This window comes from Aethalodelphis obliquidens, unplaced genomic scaffold (assembly GCF_003676395.1).
Source record: "Aethalodelphis obliquidens isolate GAN/ISIS:26980383/991018 unplaced genomic scaffold, ASM367639v1 scaffold4, whole genome shotgun sequence".
Taxonomy (NCBI): Eukaryota; Metazoa; Chordata; class Mammalia; order Artiodactyla; family Delphinidae; genus Aethalodelphis; species Aethalodelphis obliquidens.
In genome coordinates this window covers 58,204,208-58,229,693 of record NW_020837948.1, presented here as the reverse complement: position 1 = coordinate 58,229,693, position 25,486 = coordinate 58,204,208, and the positions used below count along the sequence as shown (strand labels likewise).

General features: G+C 36.3%; 1 protein-coding gene across 3 annotated transcripts in view; it reads right to left on the bottom strand.

The window, feature by feature from the left end:
• CERT1 (ceramide transporter 1) overlaps window positions 1-25,486 on the bottom strand; it is a 128,995-nt gene that overhangs the window by 85,909 nt on the left and 17,600 nt on the right. For all 3 annotated transcript variants that reach the window (XM_027100810.1, XM_027100808.1, XM_027100809.1), the window contains one exon: window positions 4,454-4,570. In XM_027100810.1, coding sequence (XP_026956611.1) covers window positions 4,454-4,570 — 117 coding nt within the window. The remainder of the gene's footprint in view (window positions 1-4,453; window positions 4,571-25,486) is intronic.

Below are 25,486 nucleotides of genomic sequence, written 5' to 3'. Positions count from 1 at the left end.
TTCTGTATTTTAAATTAAAATAGAATCTTTGAATTTAACAATGACCTCAGAAATACCTTTCTTCCACAGGGGCTACTTGTCTAATGTCACAGTGAACTATACAATTTCTAATATACTGAGAAAATTTAAATCATAGAATCATCTTTTTAAAACTTTGCTTGTACTGAGAAAGTTATGCTGGAATGAATACCAAGGACAAAACAACAGAGCTAGACAAAGAACATAGAACCCTAGTGTATTTCTGTCAGTGATCATTCTAACACTAACCATGAAGATAAAAGGGTGAAAAAAAAAAAACCTCCAAAAATTACACATTTCCCTCATAAAACCTGTTTTACAATACTGTAAATTATTTCAACTGGAAAATTTATGTGTCCAATGCTTTGCTAATTCCTACATAGAAGTTGTAACCCTGAGCCTTTATGGTCCAAAACGAACACTAGAGATATGAAGAAAATATAAAAAATATATGAACCTTGTGATTGAAGAAGCCCATGAGTTAAGTCAACAAAATATATTTCCCATGAATACATACTTATAGGATTGGCAGAAGTGCTTGCTGGATAAAAGCTCTGGTTCTCAGGTCATACAGACCTGGGTCTGAATGCTGGCTCCTTCACTAATTAGCAGTTTAACCTTGGACAAATTACTTAACCTCTCTATGTCTCAATTTCCTAATCTGTAAAAACAGAACAATAATGTTAACCTCATAAGACTGTGAGAGTAAAATGAGATAAAGTGCATAGTGTTTATCACTATATCTGGCACACTGTAATCCTCAAAAATGTTTGTTATCATCATCATCACCTCTACCATATTATTATTGTTGAAGAGGTTCTATAAAATATTTATAACTCCTGGTATGTATGTATGTATGTGAAACTGACTGATATATAAAGGTTATTATAATGAGCATAACAGCTTCCTGGAAAGAAAGAATAGAAACCTCCAATTTCTCCAGCTAAAACCTATCAGGGAAGCCCTAACAAAGGCCTAATAGCAAAGGCAATGAGGGACTATCTGATGACATCAGAAGAGAAAAAGACAGGTCCGCTGTTCCAAGTGTCCTGTCTGGCCATCATAAGGACAGGTGGTGCCATGGAAGTAACTCTGAATTGAAGTGAGTGAGGTGGAATGATGGGAATATTACACAATATTATACAATATTCTTGATTTATCACAATTTGGTTATTTTGCTTGCTTGTTTGTTTTTTGTGTTTTTTGTGGGGAGATGTGGGGGGGGGGTATATACTGCATTATGTCATCTCTTCTCCTTTAAGTAACGTACCAAGGTCACACAACTATTATGTAATAGTGCCAGGATTTAACCCCTATGTGTCAGGCACCAGTATCCAGTGCTTAAACACTACAATAAAACGCTGTTATGGCAATCCATGGGCAGAAAGATGTGTTCATATTTATCTTGTATGTATATGGTAGCAGAACTCAGATGACACACTCTAACCTGCAGGAGGTGAGACTATGGGAATTATTTTCAAACATTCTGCCAATGGTAACTGATAGAAAGTACAATCAACATAAAATTGAATCCTAAGTATCCACTAGCCAAAAAGTAGTATAATCTCTGGCAAGTTACTTAAATTTAATCTAAGCCTGTTTCCTTGTCTGTAAAACAATATTTGCCTCATCTCTCAGGATAGTAGACAGAAAATAAAGCACATGAAGTACATAATACAATAATTAGTACTTGGTGACCCTCAATAAACAGCAGCTCCTATCACCATCATCATTATCATGCCTTAACAATTTGATTTTAATTTTGAATATCAATATAAGAATGCTTGCTTAAATAGTAAAATTACTAAACTTAGGTTCCACATTAATAGTCTTAAGTGATTTTGAAGAATGAATCAGGATGCACCTCCTCACTACCTCCCTGTTCCTGGTCTATGGGGGAAAAAAAAAAAAGAAAACTTTGCTGGTTATGTTTGGTGATAGCACTTGAATTTTCTCCCTCCTATGTTAGTTTAAGAACTCTATTTTTAGAATTCAAATTCAATTTAAATTTTCACTGATACGTTGTTTAATTGGTACATATCACATGTTTTACATTAAAATTAAATAAGTACTAATAAGAATAACAATTAACAATGATTTCTCCTTGGCTATGAATAAACCATATTTAGAAATCAGAAAGCTTATACAATGTATCTGGAACGCTGTTGTTGAACCTATTGTCTAAGAACTTAAATTCATCAAAAATCTGTTATCGAGCATTAAGTCACAATACTCTGAGGGAGACCCAAAGATTATATTCTATCCATTATTCAAGGGTGCAAAGAAATCAATGATATGGAAGAAATATATGCTTTATACATCATTCTACATCCAAGGAGAAAAAATAAAATGAGAACCTGCAAAGATTCCTGAATCAGCTTTACTAAGAAGAATGAGCAAAATAAAATACGCTTAATTAAAACAGAGAAAGCTAGCATTAAGCCTTTAAAGGTCATCTCAGATATAAACATATAAATTAGTTCTACTTAATGTCTTTAATCACTAGGAAGAGGGCTGGCCCTGATTAACTACACAAAATAGGCCACTCTCCTTATATGCACATTTAGCAACTCTCATTGAATGTAGAACTCTTTATCCATAAAAAACATGGTATAATTTTAGTGAATTTAGTTGTGACTCCCAAAACCCTTTCTTTTTCCACTGTGTCATAAATGGGAAAATGTATCAGCCACTGTGGTAAGTAACCTCACATATATTATTTCATGTGTTCTTAAACACATTTAGAAGAAGTGAACTGTCAGGCAAGGTCACATATGTCGTACATGGCAGAGGCTGCAGTGTCTTGTATCCAGGTAAGCCCAGCTCCAAAGCACTGAGATTCTGGAATTCTAGCTCATCTCTTTTAGTTATTTATTTTTATTTTAAATTTTTATTTAACTATAGTTGATTTACAATATTGTATTAATTCAGCTATACAGCTTCAGATTCTTTTCCATTATAGGTTATTATGAGATACTGAATATAGTTCCCAGTGCTATACAGTAAATCTCTGTTGTTTATTTTATATATAGTGGCGTATATCTGTTAATCCCATACTCCTAATTTATCCCTCCCCCTCTCCTTTCCCCACTGGTCATCATAAGTTGTTTTCTATGTCTGTGAGTCTGTGTTTTGTAAGTAAGTTCATTTGTATCTTCTTTTTAGATTTCACATATAAGTGATATCATATAGTATTTGTCTTCCTCTATCTGACTTCCTTCACTTAGTATGATTATCTCTAGGTCCATCCATATTGCTACAAATGGCAATATTTCATTCTTTTTATGGCTGAATAACATTCCATTGTATATATATACCACATCTTCTTTATCCACTCATCTGTTGATGGACATTTATGCTGCTTCCATGTCTTAGCTATCGGCTCATCACTTTTAAATAAAAGAAAACTGTTTCTCATTTTTAGACTGTTTTCTGAGGTAATAATATCAAGATAACTAAGATTCACAAAATGTTTTAAAGCAATATAACTCTAAAGCTAAAACAAGGAGAAAAAGAAAGCATTACACAGTCAGATTTCTTTAGGCTGGGAAAAATTCATAATCAAGAAATAAAAGCCAATGCATGATCAATATCAAGAAGAATGTGACTGTAGTATCCCAGGTCAGACTGGTTTTTCTTGTTGTGTTTCTGTGTGTAGATGTTTTGTGCCTGTTAAATAACCAAAACAGGTGTTTCAACTAAACTCTGTGAAACCCAAATGAACAAGTACAGACAAGTATATGAACAAGTCCAAAGTTTTCTTAAGCTACAATCAGGAGTGGCATGGTGAATTTATAACTTTCCCTATTCCTTGTTTTACCATGATATACTGAATTAGCTAATAATGCATACTTATTAATATCATGTATTTCTTTAGTCTACTTACCAATTATTCATAGCAGAAGTCAAAAACTAGCTTTAAATTACAAGAATATGGCTTATACATTTATGTAAGGAAGACTTTCTCAAGGTTTATTAGAAAATTTCATATTTACAAAAATTTAACAATTTACAAATGTTTATAATAAGAATATACCCAAATGGTTACAAATGACAACAAAAATTAACACTGAAGCTTTCAAATATTAGGATTTTAAAATTTGATGTTATTTTAAGAATCCTTTTATCCAGATCATATAAAAGGCATTCACTATGAAGCAAACCCTAAATATAAAAACCAAATTTGTTTTATATAAAAGGGCATATTTTGTTTTAATAACAATTAAAAATATTTATCACAGAAAATTCCCTTAGTGTAACTCAACTGTTAGAAATAAAATTATTTCAAAAATTTACATCTGTACTACTTTAATCTTTACCACCAAAATCATGTTCAACTTTTCAGGAACATATATACATCTCACAGTTATTTTAAAGGAGTTACCACCAGTCTCTTGCCTAGGTCTCTACGGACAGGTAAACATTGGAGACCCACCTTGTGCTGTTCAATGGCATCTATCCACTGCTGTCTGTGATCTGGATCCTGAGCACGAAGATACCAAACACTATCATTTACACTAATATCAAAGCGACATTCATCAAAATCGTGAGGCTGTGGACAAAAAGGAGAAAAAAAGCAAAGTTAATTATATTCTTAGAAGTGCTACACCCTACAGCAAAAACATGAACATACCCATTCTAGCTGGTGGGAGATTCTCGTTATTCTTTTACTTTTCTACTCAAATAATTTTTTTGAAGATATTTCAAATAAAGAGCACAACAAGGGCATAGTTACCAAAAACTAAGTTTCATTCACTATTCCCACAAATGAGTTGACACATAAACTACAAACATATTAAAAAAAAAAAGAGATATTTTTCATCAAATACTTTGAGTTAGTTTAACTAGTGAGAATACTACTGAAAGCACAATTTTAAAAAGGGCCAAAGTAAGTTTTATGAAAGACGTTTACTAATTTTTTTCCTGCCTCCATTATTCAAAAGTAAATTCTCATCATCAATAGTTTTATTTCATTATATTTGATAAACAAGATATTTTTATAACATTAACAGTTCCTCCCAAGTATTTCAAATTAACTTCTAGGTTTTTACACATCTTGGATCGCAACAGCCAGGAGAGCTTCCAGTGAAAAGCAAAAATAAAATGAACTTTACATCAGACCTATGTTAGATAGCTAGAGGAAACTGCTTCCATCAAAATGTAAACATTAGTAAAAATGTCAACTATTTGGTTCAGCGTTTCACATTCTTCATAAGAATATATAAAATAAATATTTTATATACTTGTTTTTCCACCAATGAATAACTTCAAATATGACAGGATCTATTTCACAAATACCACCTCTTCTTCTACTGGATAAAGCACAATCAATTTCCTCTCCTGTGAACAATCTTAGCCTTAGAGGACAGAGAATCCTCTCTGGTCAATGTAACAATAAACTTATTTGCTGAACACAATCTACATATTGTGTTTACTCTTTCCCCCTTTGACAGCATCAATCTTTTATCTCCTTATCAGTTTAACAAAAACAATATGAGATAATTCCACAATGTCTTTAGCCTATGAAACAATTTCTCTTTTAAGATTAAGACAACAATTCATGATTCTGACTGGCTAAAGGATACAAGTTAAACTTTCTGAATCACTATGTGATGGGCATCATAGTTAGGACTACATTGAGAGATAGAGTGTGCTACAGAGAAAAAAGGAAAAAACAAGACAATACATACCCTGCTTCAATAATTATGAACACAGAAATACATAAAATACAACATTTAACACTCATAAATATAATGACTATAAATTTAACTGAAAGCCAAATATTCGTAAATCTTAAGAATGGAATCCAGTTATTGAGAAAAGCTTCTTGGAGGAAGGGAAGCATATATACTATCTGAAGAACTAAGTAAACAATTTATCTGATCAGTCTACTGTTCTAAAAAGCACAGAGGTTTTAACACTTTTACTTCATAATGATTATTATATTTCTAGTGACTATTCCTGAAAATGTTTTATATTTTATATTATGTTCAATATTCTCATTAAAGCTTTAGAAAATAAAAAGAAGTAATACATATAACAGTCGTCCCTTGTTTTTTGCAGGGGACTGTTTCGAGGGCTCCCCTCGGATACCAAAATTTCAGATGCCTAAGTCCCTTATATAAAATGGCTCAGTACAGTCAGCCCTCCTTATCTGAAGATGCTGAGCCAGCGGATATGGAGGGCCGCCTATAGTTAGAAATTTACTAGTTTCTCCAGCAAATACTTTTTCCAGCTTTTATACCTTCAAAATTTCCTCACAATCTTCCAGAGAGTCCAATGCCACATTTTAAATATTCCTAAAAACAGGAACCTGCTATTAAGCCTTCTCTGGGTGTGAGTGACTTAATAAAACCTGAAATCAACATAAGTAAACTTTGCCATTACTAAATCTGTTAAGTATATCAATTATGATTTCTTCTCTCTCTGTTTCAAAGTTTCGATATATGGAGAACTTTAAGCTTTTAATAGATAAAGTTATACATAGGAATGGAATAAAATGACAGTCTACAAATCTAGAATTAAAGAATTTGAAAATTTCATTTGAATGTCATACATTTATGAGATGCAATATCTCAATATCTGCTCAAAGAGATAAGAGTTGGCAGAAAGTGTACATAAAGTAGCCATTTCTACCTTCAACAATCTGAGGGATAGGTGGCAGAGAAAAGAGATGTACCAATTTTCAGGTGATAGGGAGTTTGTGAGTAACACAGAAGGCTTGAATCCCTAAAAAGTGAGTAAGTGTAGGAAGCTAAGTCTACAAGGCAAAAGAAATGACAGATCTGTTGAGGTGTGTTTAGGGGGATAAATCAAAGTCTAGACAATAAAGCTTACATCATGTCTCAACACACACACACAATCCCCTTAAACACATAATACAATAGTCTCCCTTTACCTAAGAGGAATACATTCCAAGACCCCCAGTGGATACCTGAAACCACAGATAGTACCAAACCCTATAGATACAGCTTACCCATAAACAATACTGTGATTAGGGACGTGGACCCTCTGCACAGTAGAAAGCCCAAGTGTCTTACAGTCAGTCCTCTGCATCTGGGGCTCACCAACCTTGGATTCAACTACTCTTGGATTGGGTAGTACTGTAAGTAGTATTTACTAATGAAAAAATTCCGAGTATAAGTGGACCTGTGCAGTTCAAACCTTCGTTGTTCAAGGGTCAACTGTACTATGTATTTTCCTATACAGGTATTAATGAGCAGGAAGTATATACAGCATGGATATACTGGACAAAGGAATGTGCCACGCCCTGGTAGGGAGAGAGCAGCACACAAGAGATTTCATTATGCTACTTAAAATAACATACAATTTAAAACTTATGAATTGTTTATTTCTGGAATCTTCCATTTAATACTTTCAGACCTTGAAGGTAACTAAAACTGCAGAAATCAAAACTGCTGATAAAGGGTGGGGTGGGGGAACTACTATAGACAGGCTGCTTCATTCAAACACAACTGATCTTGTCTTTATTTAGAATTTCATTGTTTTGTTCATTACGCATTACTCCAAAAATATGCATTAAAATAATATTTATCTTGATTACTGAGTTTTTCGATGCTCTCTTACATTTTACAACTGAGGTTAGCCCCTCATTGGTCTCATCCTAGTCCTAGCCCTGACAGATGATTATTAGAAGGAAACAAATAAGGTATAAAGGCCAAAAGTACATGAAAACTACAAGACGTGGTAGACTGTAAGAGATGACATGAGCTATCTTCAGGAAAAAAACCAAACAAACCATAAACTTTAAGGAAGAGATAAAGCAGCAGGCAATGAAAAATAAGCTAATAGAGCTAAGAAAAAAGAAATGAGTTGAAACCACATCAGAAGCAGCAATAAAAAGCAAACAAAGCTAAAAGGGGCATGGTGAACAGACCTGAGAAAAATACAAAGTGAAAGAAATATAATAATGAGTGAAGAAGGAGGTCAAGCAAATGATTTAACTGGTGTTTTGAAAGGGGAAAATTTAACAAGTGTAACAAAAAATTCAAGGATACTATCTTTTCTTTAAATAAAATATTCAAGTTACAGATCAGACATACTATGCCCAGGAAAAATCAATCTGAAGACTTATTCTGTGAAATTAGTTTATTTAAGAATAAAGAAAATGCTATAGGAACAATGTTTCTCAAGCTTTTTGCATTATCACCCCCCACCCCGAGAAAAATAAATTCTCTTTAGTGAGAGAAAATAAACAGTAAGAATTAAGATTTTGTCCAGTAGGTTCTTCCTGGAGGGCCACTTAGATATTGTAATATCTAAGATTATTTCACTTTCCCAAGAACCAAGTATCAGACCCCACTGAGAATGAGAATGAATGCTTATGGAAGAAAGCCGACTACATAAAGGAAAATGTAGGTGGGCCTCATTCTTTATCATGTCAACATTCACTGTTAAGGATGAAAAATAAACCAAAAGGTGAAATGGCATTTATATCCATTCTTTGCCTGTCTTGTTAGTTCTTAGGGCCACTATAACAAAAATACCATAGACTGGGTAGCTTTAACAGAAATTTCTCACAGTTCTGGAAGTTGGAAGTCCAAGATCAGGGTGTCAGCGTGGGAGGGCACTCAGTGAGGGCCCTCTTCCTGGTTTACAGATGGCTGCCTTCTACGTGTGTCCTCATATGGAGGAGAGAGAGCTCTCTGGTCTCTTCATTCCCTCATAAAGGCACCAGTTTCACCATGGGGGCTTTACTCTCATTACCTCATCTAAACTCAATTATGTCCCAAAGGCCTCACCTCCAAATTACCATCACAGTGAGAATTAAGGCTTTAATATATGTCACAACATCCACTATCAAAAGAATCTTATAGGAACAAAAGAGGCATAAATCCACAAAGAAGAAGAAGAAAAAAAGTTACCAACAAAATTTAAAGTTGGAATGTGATAAATGAATTAGCAGGCCTGAAAATGCTGAAAAGTAAACATCTACAAGGGAAAAGAAGACAAAACAAGCCAATTTGTATTGGAGGCATCAAGTAGTCCTAAAGATAAAGGCATGGGGAGAGCTGAAAACAGAACTGATCAAAAGTCATTAAAAGGTGCAACTAGAACCCTGGAACCCCATTTGCCCATCCCTCTGTGCAGTAACATTAGAGGCCCCACCTCTCAGAGAGAGGATATTAGGTATAAGAAGAAGGGACATTCCTCCACAGCAGGAGGAAAGGAAAAAAAGCAGTTAAGGAAAAGTATTCATGTTAAAGGATTCCTCCCCTTACTTGACTCCCAGAAGGCTTGCACCCATGCTTGCTCATTCTACCTCCTTCTGCGTATAAGGAAGATTCCTATATTTCCTTCTATAGGAAAACTAAGTAATCCAAGAGAAAATAGTAATAATAATAAAAAAATAGTAATAATATAGTAATAATATTTAAGGGTTTCCTACTCAGGCCCTTAATCAGTATGAAAATTCTAAACCGTGAAGATGAAGAAATAATTACCTTTCAGAACTGGAAGATATGCTTCACCAAAATGAAGGAGTAACCAAGAGAAGTAAGAGGCAATTGAGATCCAGGAAAAGAAGCAGCAAAGGGACTTCCCAGGAGGACATTAAGGAAAATGCCAGCAGCAGAATTATGCAGAAGACAGAAAAGTCTAGATTAGAACAGTATAACAGGATGCTTTAGAAAGGATTTCTCTAGTGGGAGAAAAGTAGAATGAAAAGATTATCTAAAAAGTTAAACTCAGTGGAGAGAGTGTAGGAAGATTTAGCTAGAAATTCAAAGAAAGTCAACCAAATTTTTAATAAACTTTGTTGGTATATAATTAATGTACAATAAACTTTTCCATTTAAAGTGTACAATTCATGACTTCCCTGGTAGTCGGGTGGTTAAGACTCCACGATCCCAATGCAGGGGGCGCGGGTCTGATCCCTGGTTGGGGAACTAAGATGCTACATGCCGCGCGGCATGGCCAGAAAATAAATTAATTAATTAATTAAAATATAGTACAATTCAATGTTTTTTTCACTTGTATATAACCATGAAATCACTGCCACAGTCAAGATGGAAATGTTTTCATTTCCATAACCCCCCAAGGATTGCTCATGCTTGTCTGCAGAACATTTCTTCCTGTCACCAGCTTCCAGAAACCAAAGATCTGCTTTCTTTCACTGTGTATTAGTTTTCACTTTTTCTAAATTTATATAAATTGAATCAGATAGTACACTGTTTTTACTCAGTATAACAATTTTGAGATTCATTCATATTGCTGTTGTCTTATATAGCTCATTCTTTTTATTGCTGAGTAAATTATGCTGGATGTAACATATTCTACTTATTCATTCACACCTGTTATTGGACAACTATTTACAGGTTTTGGAATTGTGAATAAATTTTTTGTGAAAATTCATGTCTTTGGGCATAAATTTTCTCCTCTTTTGACCTAGGAATGGGCTGGCTGACTCATAAAATAGGTATACAGTTAACTTTAAGGAAATGCCAAAAGTAGCTGCACCATTTTACATTCTCACCAGCAGTCTATCAAAGTCTAGTTACTCCACATCCTTGCTTGGCTTAATTATGGACTCTCTATTCTGTTCCATTCATCTAAATGACTATTCTTACTCCAATAACACTGTTTTGATTATTGTTGCTTAATAGTAAGTCTTGAAATCATGTGGTATTAAGTCCTCAAACTATGCTCTTTAAAAATTGCTTTGGCTAGCCTAGGCAGTTTGCATTGCATAATATATATTTCCAGAAAAATTTTAGTACCAATTGCATTAATATCTTAGATTTTCTATAGATTAATATGGTAAGATGTGATATCTTAATGCTGAGCCTTCTAATCTATGGACATAATATCTCTCCAATTACTTAGGTCTTCTTTATCTTGACAAGCTCACATAGTTTGCAGTTTACAGTGTACAAAGTACAGTATACAATGTTGGACTGATTCCTAAAGTATTTTTTTATGCTACTGTATATGAAATTGCTTTAAAAATTCAGTTTGCTTACAGCATATGATAACACATTTCATAATTGTATATTAACCTTATATTCTACAAACTTGCAAAATTCACATAGTAGTTATAAAAGCTGTTTACCTAATAAATCTGAAGGAATCTACAGCAGGAGTCCCCAACCCCTGGGCCACGGAATGGTACGGTCCTTGGCCTGTTAGAAACGGCTGCATAGCAGGAGACGAGGGCCGGGCAAGTGAGCAAAGCTTCATCTGTATTTACAGCCGCTCCACATCACTTGCATTACCACCTGAGCTCCGCCTCCTGTCAGATCAGTGGTGGCCTTAGATTCTCATAGGATAGCAAACCCTACCGTGAACTGCACATGCAAGGGATCTAGGCTGCGCGCTCCTTATGAGGATCTAATGCCTGATGATCTGAGGGGGAGCTGAGGCAGTGATGCTGGCACAGGGAAGTGGCTGCAAATACAGATTATCATTAGCAGAGAGAGGTCTGACTGCACAGAGACCATAATAAATCAATTGCTTGCAGACTCTTATCAAAACCCCATCAGTGAGTGGCAAGTGAAAACAAGCTCAGGGCTCACACTGATTCTGCATTATGGTGAGTTGTATAATTATTTCATTATATATTACAATGAATAATAGCAGAAATAAAGTGTATAATAAATGTAATGGGCTTGAATCATCTCGAAACCTCCCCTCCCATCCTCCCCTCCCTCCCATCCATGGAAAAATTGTCCCCCACGAAACCTGTCCCTGGTGCAAAAAAGGCTGGGGACCATTGATCTATAGAACAATGATGTCATCTGCAAATAGTTTTACTTCAGCCTTTCTGACCTTTATGCCCTTTTATATCTTTCTCCTTCCCTTACTGAAATGACCAGGATGTCCAGTACAATGTTAAACAGAAGTGGTAAGGGCAGACATCCTTGCCCTATCTCTAATCTTACGGGAAAGGCATAATATATCACCATTAAGCATGATGTCAGCTGTGGGTTTTTGTGGATGCCCTTCATTAGGTTGATGTTATTTCTATTTCTAGTTCCCTAAGAATTTTTATTTTCAATCTAAAGGAGTATTGAATTTTGTCAAACAGTTTTCTTTTCTTGTCTGTCTCCCTCTACCGAAATTTGTTATGAATTTTTGTCTTTAGTTTGTTAATACAGTGAGTTAAAATGACTGATTTAATAAAATATTAACCTTGCATGTCTGAAATAAACCCCACTTGGTCCTTTTTATATACTATTGGATTTGATTTGCTAATATTTTGTAAAGGAATACAGTATTTATGTCTACCAGAGATACAGAGCTGTAATTCTATATTCTTGCGATGTCTTTGACAAGCCTAGGTGTCATGGTTATGCTGCCCACATAATGTATGTTGTAAAGAGTTTGTAAAGATTGGGATTATTTCTTTGAATATATGAAAAGAATATACTGGTGAAATTATATGGATGCGTTTTCTTGGTGGGGGGGAATCAACAAATTCAGATTTTTTAGACATTGGTTTATTCACATTTTTTGTATCTTAAAAGCATTAAGAAGGAAAAATATAATCCTATATTTACCCATATATTTATTTTTTCTGATGCCCTTCATTAGTTCCTAAAGATCTGAGTTTGCCTTTGGTGTATTTCCCTTCAGTATGAAAAACTTCCTTCAGCATTTCTTGTAATGCAGGTCCACCCACAACAGGGTCTCTTAATTTTCCTTTATCTGAAAACATCTTTATTTCATTTCATTTTTAAAGGGTATTTTCATTGAATACAGAATTGTGAATGGAAAGTTTTTTCTTTCAACATGTTGTATCTTCTAGCCTCTATGGTTTCTAATGAGAAGTGTATGGTAATTTGAATCACTCTCCCCCAATATATGTGTTATTTCTCTCTGGCTACTTGCAAAATTTTTTAACTTTGGTTTTTACAGTTTGACTATGATTACTAAGATTATCCTGTTTCATGTTTGTTAAGCTTCTTGAATCTGTAAATTTATATTTTTCACCAAATTTGGTAAGCTTTTTACTATAACTTCTTCAAAAAAATTTTTACCCTCTTTTCTCCCTCTTGAGACTCATAAAACCCATTTAATTAGAAATTGCCCTAGAGATCCCTAAGGTTCTGTTCATTTAAAAGCAAAAACCTCAAAACCTCTACTAGTAAGAATGACTTCTTTTGCTCTAAATTCAAACTCCTGATTTTCTGTCATCTTTATGTACTATAAATCCTATACAGTGAATGTTTTTCATTTCAGATATCATTCTTTTCAGTTCTAAAAGTCCCATTAGTTCTTTTATACATTTTCTTTGTCTCTGCTGAAACTGCCTACCTTTTCATTCATTATAAGCATATTTTCTTTTACCTCAAATAATTATATAAAAGCTACTTTAAAATCTTTGTCAGATAATTCCAACATCTAATTCATCTTGAACTTCGCATTCATTCATGTCTTTTCCCTTGAGAACATGCTGCAGTCTCCTGGCTCTTTGTATGCTGAGTAATTTTGAGTTGATCTTGGACATTGCGAATGTTAGGTTGTGAAGTCTGGATTCTGTTATATTACTCTGAAAAATAATGTTTTTGCTTTAGCAGGCAACTTTTTGCTTAGACTCAAATGGCCAATTCTGTTGTATGTTTAATGGGCAGCATCTAGGACCTCATTTCAGAAAGCTTTCAGTCCTGCCTGCATACACATTGCTGAGGGGACAGGTACAAATTTGGGCAGAGTGTTATACTCAGAATCTGGGGTTCCCCTTCTTTGGCTCTATTTTTCCAGATTATTTTATTAACTGGGCCCCTTTTGGTCCTTACAGCTAAAAAAATGGCAGTTTTCTTTAAAGGAGTTTTAGCTCCCCCAAGTCTCTGCCATGGTAGCAGTGACTCAGGTAACACTTCAGACTGCTTTCCAACTGCCTCATGCATGCATGGTGCAGGAGTCAGCCAGAGACTTGGGCAGAGGTTATACACACAATTCTGAGTTCCCCTTCTTGGCTTCTCTTTTGTGGGGTTCCCTCATTCTCCAGCAGCCCTGGTTGTACCAGGTACCTTTCCCAGGTTCTGCTGGTGAAAGACACTGCCTGGTTTTCCTGTTGAAGTTTTAGCCACCCAGTGCCACCACTATAATGAAGATGACACTTATTCTACTCATTGCCAAATAATCTGTCCAACACTGAGATTAAAGTCAAAGACTTTAAATTATCCAAGCAGAGCATCTAACTCTTTTTTACAAATAAATACTAAATGACTAAATGTTAAATCTTCTTTAACAAGGAAATAGTCAAATCCTATCAGATTCAAACAAAATAAATCAATCAGTACTCTAAATTATAAGCAACAGAAAATGATTCTTACTCAAGAAGCAAAGGAATTTATTTAGAAGGTATCAGGCAACTTACATTGTTAAGAAATATGAATAAATGAGATCAGAAATGGAAAGGAACCAGGGAGATTAGGCAAGAGAATCCCAGCTGAGACTGCACTGTGGGTGCCAGCTATATAGACAGGGCTGCTTCCTCTTCAGGACCTTGTGAGCCACTACTGGCACTGCTGCCACCACAGACTGGATGCTGCAGCTGCCAGCATCATCAGAAGAAAAACTTGTCTCTGCTTCTCGATATGATTCTGCTCCACAATCAAGGTAGAGCTAAGGGAGACAAGGAGGGGTAGGTAAGGGAAGGTAGTGTAACAGCAGTCTGATTGGTTCAGCCTAACTCATATGTCCATATTAACTAAGGGGAGTTCAGTGGGTGGAGGGATACTGGGGTGGGAGGGAAAATTGAGTATCAGTCTTTTGCAGATTCATGTGGGACACCTACTCCGACTCATGGTAGGGCATTCTTCAAAAGCAGAGAGGAGAATTTGAAAGAGCATGCCACTTATTAGCCTATTGTTTTTTTTTTGTTTTTGTTTTGCGGTACGCGGGCCTCTCACTGTTGTGGGCCTCTCCCGCTGCGGAGCACAGGCTCCGGATGCGCAGGCTCAGCGGCCATGGCTCACGCGCCCAGCCGCTCCGCGGCATGTGGGATCTTCCCGGACCGGGGCAAGAACCCGTGTCCCCTGCATCAGCAGGCAGACTCTCAACCACTGCGCCACCAGGGAAGCCCTAGCCTATTTTTTTTTAAATCCACCCTTCTATACTGTTTTGTGCTACTGGACTGGGATGCTGCAAACTACATTTCTCCCCTGCTAGCCTCCTTTGTTAGGTTCTCCCAATATGGGCAATATGCTAGATGGAGTCTGGCAGCCAGGAAGAAGGTAGAAAAAACATGTGCTTTTCTTTGTCTACTGCTTCCCCTCAACATCTGCCCACCAAAGGTCCTTAGCTCTGGCAGTGGCAGTCAGTTCCAGTCTCCATATTCTTTTAGAACTCCCTGAACCAGCCTCATCTAAGTGTACAGCGGTGGGGGAGGACAGGCTAAGTAGCAAGCTTATTTGTGCCACAGAAGCACAGAAAGAATAAAAGAATGAGAATCAGTAATTTGGAGCTCCAGGTTCCTCTGAAGCTACAAACAGAAAGACTGATTATAAGAAAGAAACAATTAGTCTGCCTATATACCATCTCTAAAAATAGCCCAATTATCCCTCTAGCAGAAGATTAGAGGTTTTCTATTTGGGTATATTGAACTAAAGGAACCCTTAAACTAATGGCGATCAAGGAAAGCTGAAAAAAAGGGTGCAATATTTAAAACAGGAAGGAAGATTAAGGCAAAGTCTATACTGAATAATAAGACCCCCACTCCCACCCCAATCTGATACCATTGCCTACCCAAAGCAATCAAGGCTTCCAGACATGGCTGATTCCAGGACTGGAACAGGTAAGGTACACAATGAACTTGGAAAATCTTCAGCCTAAAGGTAAGGAAGTGCTTTTGGAGATGGGGAGGTGGTCATGGGGGGAATGTCGAAAGGACCAAAGAACCAACTCTAAGGAACTTCAATTAGCCAAATCAAGGGCAATTTGATCATCAAAATACATAAGTACAGCAGTGGATTGAATAATTCAGTAGCTCACTGAATAATTCAGGAATATATGAGTCCATTCTATTAACAAATAGGACAAAAAGAGAGGGTTTTTAAAAAACAAAAACGAAACAGTAGAATGCTGACTGATAAATGTGGAAGGGGTTTATAGAGCTGGAAGATCTCCATTTTGCAATCATTATAGAAACGATTGGGTGGGGCAGGCATCATAAATGGTCACTAAGTCAAAAACGGAAAATTCTGATGAAGAACAGGATTTTTACATGGTCTTAAAATGTCTTCCCAGGGAGCTTACATTCTAATTTCAAGGAGAAAAACAGTCACTATAAACAGAAAAACTGGACAATCCCTTCACTGGATGATTGAAATTAACATCACATATGAGAGGCAAACAGAAACATGTGCCTCTGATGTGACACCCTGAGAAGGACATCACATCATTTTAGTACTATTTTGCCAGGGATGCACAACCTGAATCTAACCATGAAAAACTATAAGATAAACCCCAAATGAATAACATTCTATGAAATAATTGGCCTGTATTTTTCAAAAATATGAGTGTCATGCCAGACTAAGAAAGGCTAAGCAACTACTCCAGATTAAAATAAACCAAGAGACATGACAACTAAATGCAATATATACTCTGGACTGGATTCTGTACTGAAAGGAAAAAATATGCTATAAAGGAAACTGTTGGAACAAGCGATAAATGTATACTGTAAATTAGAAAAAGGTATTATATAAAACTTCCTGAATTTGATAGCCAAATTACATACTTAGTAAGAGCATATCTTTTCTTTTGGAAATTACACACTAAAGTATTAAGGGGAAAAGAAGTATGATGTATGCAACGTATTCTCAAATGACCCAGAAAAAGTGTGTGTGCATGTGTATGTGTGTAGAGGGAAAGAATGATGAAAGAAATGTTGTAATGTTAAAATACTGGTGAATCTAGGTATTTATGGGAGTTATCTACATTACTCTTACAACCTTTCCGTATGAAATTATTTCAAAATAAAGGTTACATAAAAAGATACCAGTAGTCAACTCTACCCTTTCTCTACTCACAACAGTCCCCTCTGACAGCCAGCTGCTTTTTTTTTCCCTAACATCTTTATTGGCGTTTAATTGTTTTACAATGGTGTGTTAGTTTCTGCTTAACCACAAAGTGAATCAGCTATACATATACATATCTCTTCCCTCTTGTGTTTCCCTCCCACCCTCCCTATCCCACCCCTCTAGGTGGTCTCATAGCACTGAGCTGATCTCCCTGTCCTATGTGGACAGCCAGCTGCTTAATCTCTCCTTACATCTCATTGTTAAGGGGAACCAATGTCATCAAATATTTGAAAAAACTTCTAACATTAAAATCAGACTAAACACGGCAGGGGGGAAAAAAAAGGAATTCTGAAGAAATCAATGATGTGAGGACCAAAAGATAAATTTACACACACACACACATCATACATGCACATCCATGCACATACAAACATATACAACTTGTAACTCCAAACAGGCCCTCTTCCCTGATATCTTGACTTTTAGTTAATTGCCTCCTCCATCTTCTCTTCAGTGCCTAAGAGGCAGCTCAACATATCCAAAACTGATCAGCTGATTCGCCTCCCTATACTTCTCCTCTTGCAGGCTTCCTTCCACATTTCTGTAAATGGTAACTACTAGTTGCTTAGACCTGAAGTCATCTGACTCCTCATTTTCCTCACACCTCATAAGGAATTCATCAGCAAATCTGCAAATCTTGTCTGCTTTACCTTCAAAATAAATCTGGAATCCAACCATTTCTCATAATCTTCACCAATGCTACTCTGGTCCAAGCCACCATTGCCTCTCAACTGGATTACTTGCGATAGCCTCCTACAGCTGCCTGATTTTATTTTCCTGCTTCCATTGCTGCCTCCTACAATTTATTCTTAACACAGCAGCCAAAAGTGATCCTGTTACAAGGATCAAATCACTCCTCTGCTCAAGCCTCCAATAACTTCCCATGTCACTCAGCATGAAAGCCAAAGTACTTATAATAACCTACAAGGCTCTACATGGTCAGGTCCCACAACCTCTCTGCCTTCTTTTCCTACTACTTTCCCCCTGTCTACTCCACTCCAGCCATACAGGCCTCCTTAGAATTCCTTCAAGTGGCCCAGGAGGGGCCTTTACAACTGCTGCTCCTTTCCTAGTTACCTATCCCCTGATTCCTTTTCCTCCTTGAATCTTCTATTCAAATACCCCATTTCACCCATTATAAAAACTACCCCCTTTTAAAATCTCTGAAATAAGGACAAATCTTACTTGATACAACTAGAATTGGCAACGTGGCATATAAAATAATGGTGCATCATAAATTTAGTGGCATCAAACTCACTAAAATACAGTAATACTTTGCCAGAGAAACCTTCCCAGATTACCCTACAATAAAAGATGCTAAAATAACAAAACCTTCTTAACAAATATATGTTAGTTTAAAAGAGCAGACCCTGATAACAGATTCCCAGGCAAAGTCACTCTGATTAACTTCATGGCCCCCAACTGCATATTATCTTCCCCAAGATTTCTTCTGTTTTTATTTGTAAACCTTCAGGAAAATATATAGGAAAGCGAATTATAAGTATTCACTATTCATTTCAACTTTTTTCATTTAACATATTGACTTGATATACCCTCTGGGTAGTTTGTCTCTTATTTTTACCACAATTTTGAGAATTTCTGAATAAACAAAACCCTCTCAATTTTTACCCTCAAATAAAGGCTACACCATGAACCAGGCAGCCCCCAATTTCTTCGTTTTTAATACGCTTTAACATGTGTGCTGTCCAATACAGTAGTCATTAGCCATGTGTGACGAATTTGAACTGAGATGTGTTGTAAGTGAGAATACACACTGGATTTGAAGACTTGGCATAAAACAAAACATCTCAGTAATAATTTTTATGACTATAAATTAGGATGATAATATTTTGAATATATAAAGTTAAATAAAATATAATAAATTAATCATTCTTAATGTGGCTACTAGAAAGTTTTTAATTACACATGTGGCTTGCATTTGTGACTCACATTATATTTAAATTAATATCTAGTGATAGGTAGTGATAGTGATATTTTGAGATATCTGTAATACAGGTAATGCCATGTGACACTATCTGTAATTTCTGTTGGTAAAAAAGTCACAGATACTGGCAATATTACTGTGATTTTTGTCTACATTAATAATTAAAGAAAATGCTAAATTTCACTTAAAAGTTAGTGAAAATAAAGTTGTAATCCTTTCCCACCATGTTTGCAAATCCCTTGTGGACTTGTAATGGAATTTTATTGGTAATTGTCTACAACTAAAAAAAGAACCTGTCCCAAGAATCATAAAAAGCAAACTTCTGCATCCATGCACATTTCCTATTATGATAAAACTATACTATTTCATAGTAAGTAAATTAATATAAACAAACATCTTTTGATATGTTGCACTCTACCTAAAATATATCTTGGCCAAAAATAACTTTATTTAGCTCCAGTCATCTTCTTCAATAATTCTGAATAACATCTAACAGTTTATGAAAATCAAATCCATAACAGAAATACAAAGATTTGCTCTTATTCAACTGACAGGCTTTTTATAAAGGCATTATGCTAGACACTAGAAATCATAATCCCGTAAAGGAACTTCTGCTCAAAATAATGTGATGGCAGAGTCCCAAATACACTATACGTTTGTAATGATAACACTACTGGTATGTTACAAAACTTTACCACAATTTATTTGACTGTGACTGCTTCACAATCAAAGTACATTTTAATGACCTTAACTTAGCTCTGAAAACTGATTCTTTCCAAGTCTTCTGAATAGTAATAACAACTTAATAACTTGAAAATATTCATGTCTCTTCCAAAACAAATTTACTTTTTCATAGAACTTGCAAATACAACGGGAATCTGTTTTTTTGGTTTTTTGGGTTCTTTTGCGGTACGCGGGCCTCTCACTGTTGTGGCCTCTCTCGTTGCGGAGCACAGGCTCCGGATGCGCAGGCTCAGCGGCCATGGCTCACGGGACCAGCCGCTCCGCGGCCTGTGGGATCTTCCCGGACCGGGGCACGAACTCGTGTCCCCTGCATTGGCAGGCAGACTCTCAACCACTGCGCCACCAGGGAAGCCTAGGAATCTGTTTTTAACAAGCCTTCTAGATGATTCTAGATGAACACTTAATGTTTGGGAACCACTGGGCTAATGGAAATCCTTCCACCTTGAAACAGGAGTGGGCAATTACTATTTCTCCTATAAGAATCAAAGGCACAAAACAAGATAAAAGCACATATATGAAAAGGTTAAATATACAATATAAGGTAATATTTATTTGGTTATGTATAAGGAGAGTATTATGACTACCAAAGGAGTTGACGTGCAAAATACCTAGCACAATGCTTACCACATAACTGCCACTTAGTCTATGTTACTTTTCTAAAAATCTTATAATTAAGACAAAAAGACAAGGAGCGGTTCTTTGAAAAGTTGTGGTTTAGACTGAGCCCAGAGGAAAGACAGGTGTTTGATAATGGAGGAGGAAAAAGACATTTTATTCTAGGTAAACACAGAATTCAATGGGCAATGTTAGCAGAGAATGTCAAGGTGCCAGTCAGACAAACAGCCAGGTTGGTGTAGAGGATGTTCATCTCTTCTCCTTATAACTATTCCATTTCTGAGACAATCGCTAACCTTAACAGTTTCCCAAAGTCTGAACCTTTTACACACATTCAGATTGCTAGCAATAATAGCACAACTAATAGCAATTTCTCTGCCCTTATATATAAACACTTGATTGATCTAAATGTCACATCAACTATCAAAGTCCAGTGAAGAAGCACTTAAGAAAATTAGATGGAATAAACCACCAGTCATGTCCATTCTCTTCTTGAGCACAGCTAGTCTTCTTGCTTTAGGAGAGTGGTTCTAAACTTTAGCACGCATCAGAATCATCTGGAGGGTCTGTTACGACAGAATGCTGGACCTCATAACCAGAGCTTATTCATTAGGTCTGAGGTGGGGCCTGAGAATTTGTATTTCTAACAAGTCCACAGCTGATACTGATGCTACTGGCCTGGATATCACACTTTGAGGACAACATCCTCTGCCTGTGTTCCTCTTATTTAATACTTCCTTGTTTTGAAATGGCACATTTTCCAGAAGAATGTAAAATGTGTGTTTCTTACTTATTATGAAAATTTTCAAACATATGCAAAAATAAAGAACGACTCCCACATACCACTATTCAGCTTCAACAGTTATTAACTTGTAGTCATTCTTGTTTCCACTATACCCTCACAAATTCACACTTCACTAAATGCATTATTCTGAAGCAAATTCAAAACATATTGCTCCATCTTTAGAGATCCAATTATGTATCTTTAAAATAAAACATTTTTTAAAAACCACAAGAAGTAAATTTTTTAAGACCTTCGTATTTTAAAATGCTTTTATCTGCCCTTATACTTCCTTAGTGGTTTGGCTGGATACGGAATTCAGGGTTGAAAATATTTCCTCAGAAGAAGGAAGGCATGGCCTATTGCATTTTAGCTTCCAGGGTTGTTCTTGAGAAGTCCACAGTTACTTTGAATCCTTATCCTTTGCTGTGATCTGTTTTTTTTCCCTCTGAAGCATTCAGGATCTTCTTTCTTCTCAGTGGTCTGACTCACCTCAAAATGTTTCTTTTATGATTTTTTTTTCCATCTGTTATGTTGGCCCCTCCTTGGCCCTATCAGTATGAAAACTCATGTTCTCTATTTCCATAAATTTTTCTTGCATTCTTGCATTGATGATTCTTTTCTTCTCTGTTCTCTCTTCCTGAAGCTCCCATTGTTCAAATCTCAAAACTCTTGGATGATTCCTTTAATTTTGTCTTTTCTCCTATTCACTATCTTTTTTTCTTTTTTCTACTTTTTTGGGAAATGTCTATAATTCTAACTTCTGACCCTTCCAATTTTTTCCATCACTGCAACCATATTTATAATTTCTAAGAGTTCTTTTTTATACTTTCTTTTTTAAAAAATTTATTCTATTGAAGTATAGTTGATTTACAATCTGTTAATTCCTGCTGTACAGCAGTGATTCAGTTATACATGTATGTGTGTGTGTGTGTGTGTGTGTATACATATTCTTTTTCATATTCTTTTCCATTATGGTTTATTACAGGATACTGAATATAGTTACCTATGCTATATGGTAGGACCTGGTTGTTAATCCATTCTATGTAATAGTTTGCATCTGCTAATCCCAAACTCTCAAGCCATGCCTCCACCACCCCCCTCCTCGGAGGCAACCACAAGTCTGTTCTCTATAACTGTGAGAACACCTTAACTCTTTTTTTTTAATTATTAGTTTTTATTGGAGTATAGTTGCTTTACAGTGTTGTGTTAGTTTCTTTCTGTACAGCAAAGTAAATCAGTCATACGTATACATATATCCACTCTTTTTTAGATTTCCTTCCCATTTAGGTCACCACACAGCATTGAGTAGAGTTCCCTGTGCTATATACACTAGGTTCTCATTAGTTATCTATTTTATACATAGTAGTGTATATATGTCAATCCCAATCTCCCAATTCATCCCATCCCCCCTTTTCCCCTTGGTAAGATAAGTTTGTTCTCTACATCTGTGACTCTATTTCTACTTTGCAAATAAACTCATCTCTACCATTTTTCTAGATTCCACATACAGGTGATAGCATACGATATTTGTTTTTCTCTTTCTGACTTACTTCACTCTGTATGACAGTCTCTAGGTCCATCCACGTCTCAGTAAATGTCACTATTTTGTTCCTTTTTATGGCTGAGTAATATTCCACTGTATATATGTACCACATCTTCCTTATCCATTCCTGTAGTGAAGGACATTTAGGCTGCTTCCATGTCCTGGCTATTGTAAATAGTGCTGCAATGAATATCAGGGTGCAACCATAATTCAAAAGGATACATATACTCTTCTTCCTTTTTTATAGTATACTTTTTTAATTTTTTTTTTGGTTGCATTGGGTCTTTGCTGCTGCACATGGGCTTTCTCTAGTTGCGTCGAGTGGGAGCTACTCTTCGTTGCGGTGCGTGGGCTTCTCACTGCAGTGGTTTCTCTTGTTGCGGAGCTCGAGCTTTAGGTGCGTGGGCTTCAGTAGTTGTGGAACATGGGCTCAGTAGTTGTGGCTCGCGGGCTCTAACGCGCAGGCTCAGTAGTTGTGGCACACGGCTTAGTTGCTCTGCGGCATGTGGGATCTTCCTGGACAAGGGATTGAACCCATGTCCCCTGCATTGGCAGGCAGATTCTTAACTACTGCACCTCCAGGGAAGTCCCAATAGTATACTTTTTGATTTAATGATTCCAAATACTCTTAGCTCTTTGGGAATACTAACAAATTTTCTTATTTTTGTGAAATATTTGAGTAATTTGTTGCCTAGTATTGCATTTACTCTCTTGATCTCTTTCATACTGAAAACTTTCCTCACATGCCTGGTAGTTGTTGACTGTTCATTTTTAAAAGTGGGGGATCTAAAAACTGATGGGAAGCTGTAAGGCCATGGATAGTTTAGTCAAAGATGGGCTTCACTGTGGGATAATGTAATTGGTCTACTTTGCTGGGGAAGCTCTAATGCTATCATTAGGTCTTTCCTCTTGAGCTGGTTGGATTCTCTAGAAAAGACTCCAGCAACCTCCTGCCCTGAAAGTGAAAGTTTGTTAGCTAGTGTTTTGGGAACCAAGTGGGGAAGAGGAGTGGGATGGGATGGAGGAGGTTTCAGTATTCAGTCAGCATACTTAATCACCCTCTATTCCTTGCTTTCAATTTTTTTCTAGTGCCTATTTCCCCACTTTCCAGCCCAGAGATCACTATTTTATCCACCCTAAAAGAATAATACACCATCTTTTGTCAGGTTAGGGATGGGTCAATCACCCAACTGCCCACAGTTGGGGGAGAAAAATCTGGGGATGTGATTGTTTCTTAACCTGATATTTGACTCATCTTCCTTATTTACAACTTCCACTCCCAATTCTTATTTCAAGAGGTATCTGGTACTGCTGAAGTATTATATAGTTGTGATGGAAATCTAGTTCACAGCATTCCCAACTCATAGCTTAGGAGTTGGATTTCTCAGATCTACAAACTCACTTAGTACTGGTCTATGTTTTCCAGCTTCTAAAATTCTGTCTTCTATTGTCTCCTCACTTTTCTCCCTTTTGGGATTAAAAAAATTTTTTTTTTTTTTTGCGGTACGCGGGCCTCTCACTGTTGTGGCCTCTCACGTTGCGGAGCACAGGCTCCGGACGCGCAGGCTCAGCGGCCATGGCTCACGGGCCCAGCCGCTCCGCAGCATGTGGGATCTTCCCGGACCGGGGCACGAACCCGTGTCCCCTGCATCGGCAGGCAGACTCTCAACCACTGCGCCACCAGGGAAGCCCGGATTAAAAAACTTTTTACCACTTACTATTCTTTTTATGGGCAAGGAGATAGAGTAGATGAATCTTTACCTGGATGAACTTCCTAATTTTTTAAAAGCCAAATGAAACCACTTGAAGTTCTTCATAACAGGAGAAAACCTTACTTTATGAAACTGGGTTTATACATAAGTTTTCAAAAATTATTACCCAACCCGATCTCCCACCCTCAAGACATTATCACTTTAGAGACCACCTTGATTTCTGGATGAGCTTCAACTGGTCATGACTTCTTGGTCTCTTGATTCCTTATAATCAATTTATAAATGATCTTTTTCTTTTTTAAGTGATAAATTCTCACTAGTGAGAACATATATTTTTAAAAGAAGTAATTGCTGCATAACATATATCTCTACTTGGGGACTAAGAGCGTATCTCATTCTTTTTATCAGCTATGGTTTCCTTCCTTAGATGAATAAAGGACAGAGATCAAGCCTACACAGCACTCACTCCAAGGAAGAAACTCAACAGTAATACCAGCTTCCCTGGTGAAACCACTCCCTGATGAGTTGTCAGCTTGTAACTTTAAATCTAAAGCTTTGTCACTTTAATTAAATGGCAGTGTGCCACTGTAGACCCAAACTAAAAAATTAAAATTAAAAAAATTGTGAGAAATGTTGCCTCCATACAAATAACCTAAGAAAAGAACTAATAATAGTGCTGGTATCTTTGGAAACTACTCTGGGAAATAAATAAGCTTCAAAGGTTCCCAAAAATTCAGCAAAATATATATTCAAATGTAATTTATTTTCTAATAACAGTGACAAAAATCAGTCTGTTAGGTTGGCAGAAAATATTTGCCAAATACATGTCTGAAATTATGGTATCTGGAATATATAAAGAACTTTCATAACTCAATATTAAGAAGATGGAAAGAAACAAAAGATTTGAACAGACATACCATCAAAGACATATAAATAAAAAGCAGATGAACAGATGTACAACATCATTAGTCATTAGGAAAATGCAAATTGAAACCACAATGAGATATCACTACACACCTACTAGAATAGTTAAGATAAAAAACAAAACAAACAAAAAACCCAAAAAACTGGTACTGACAA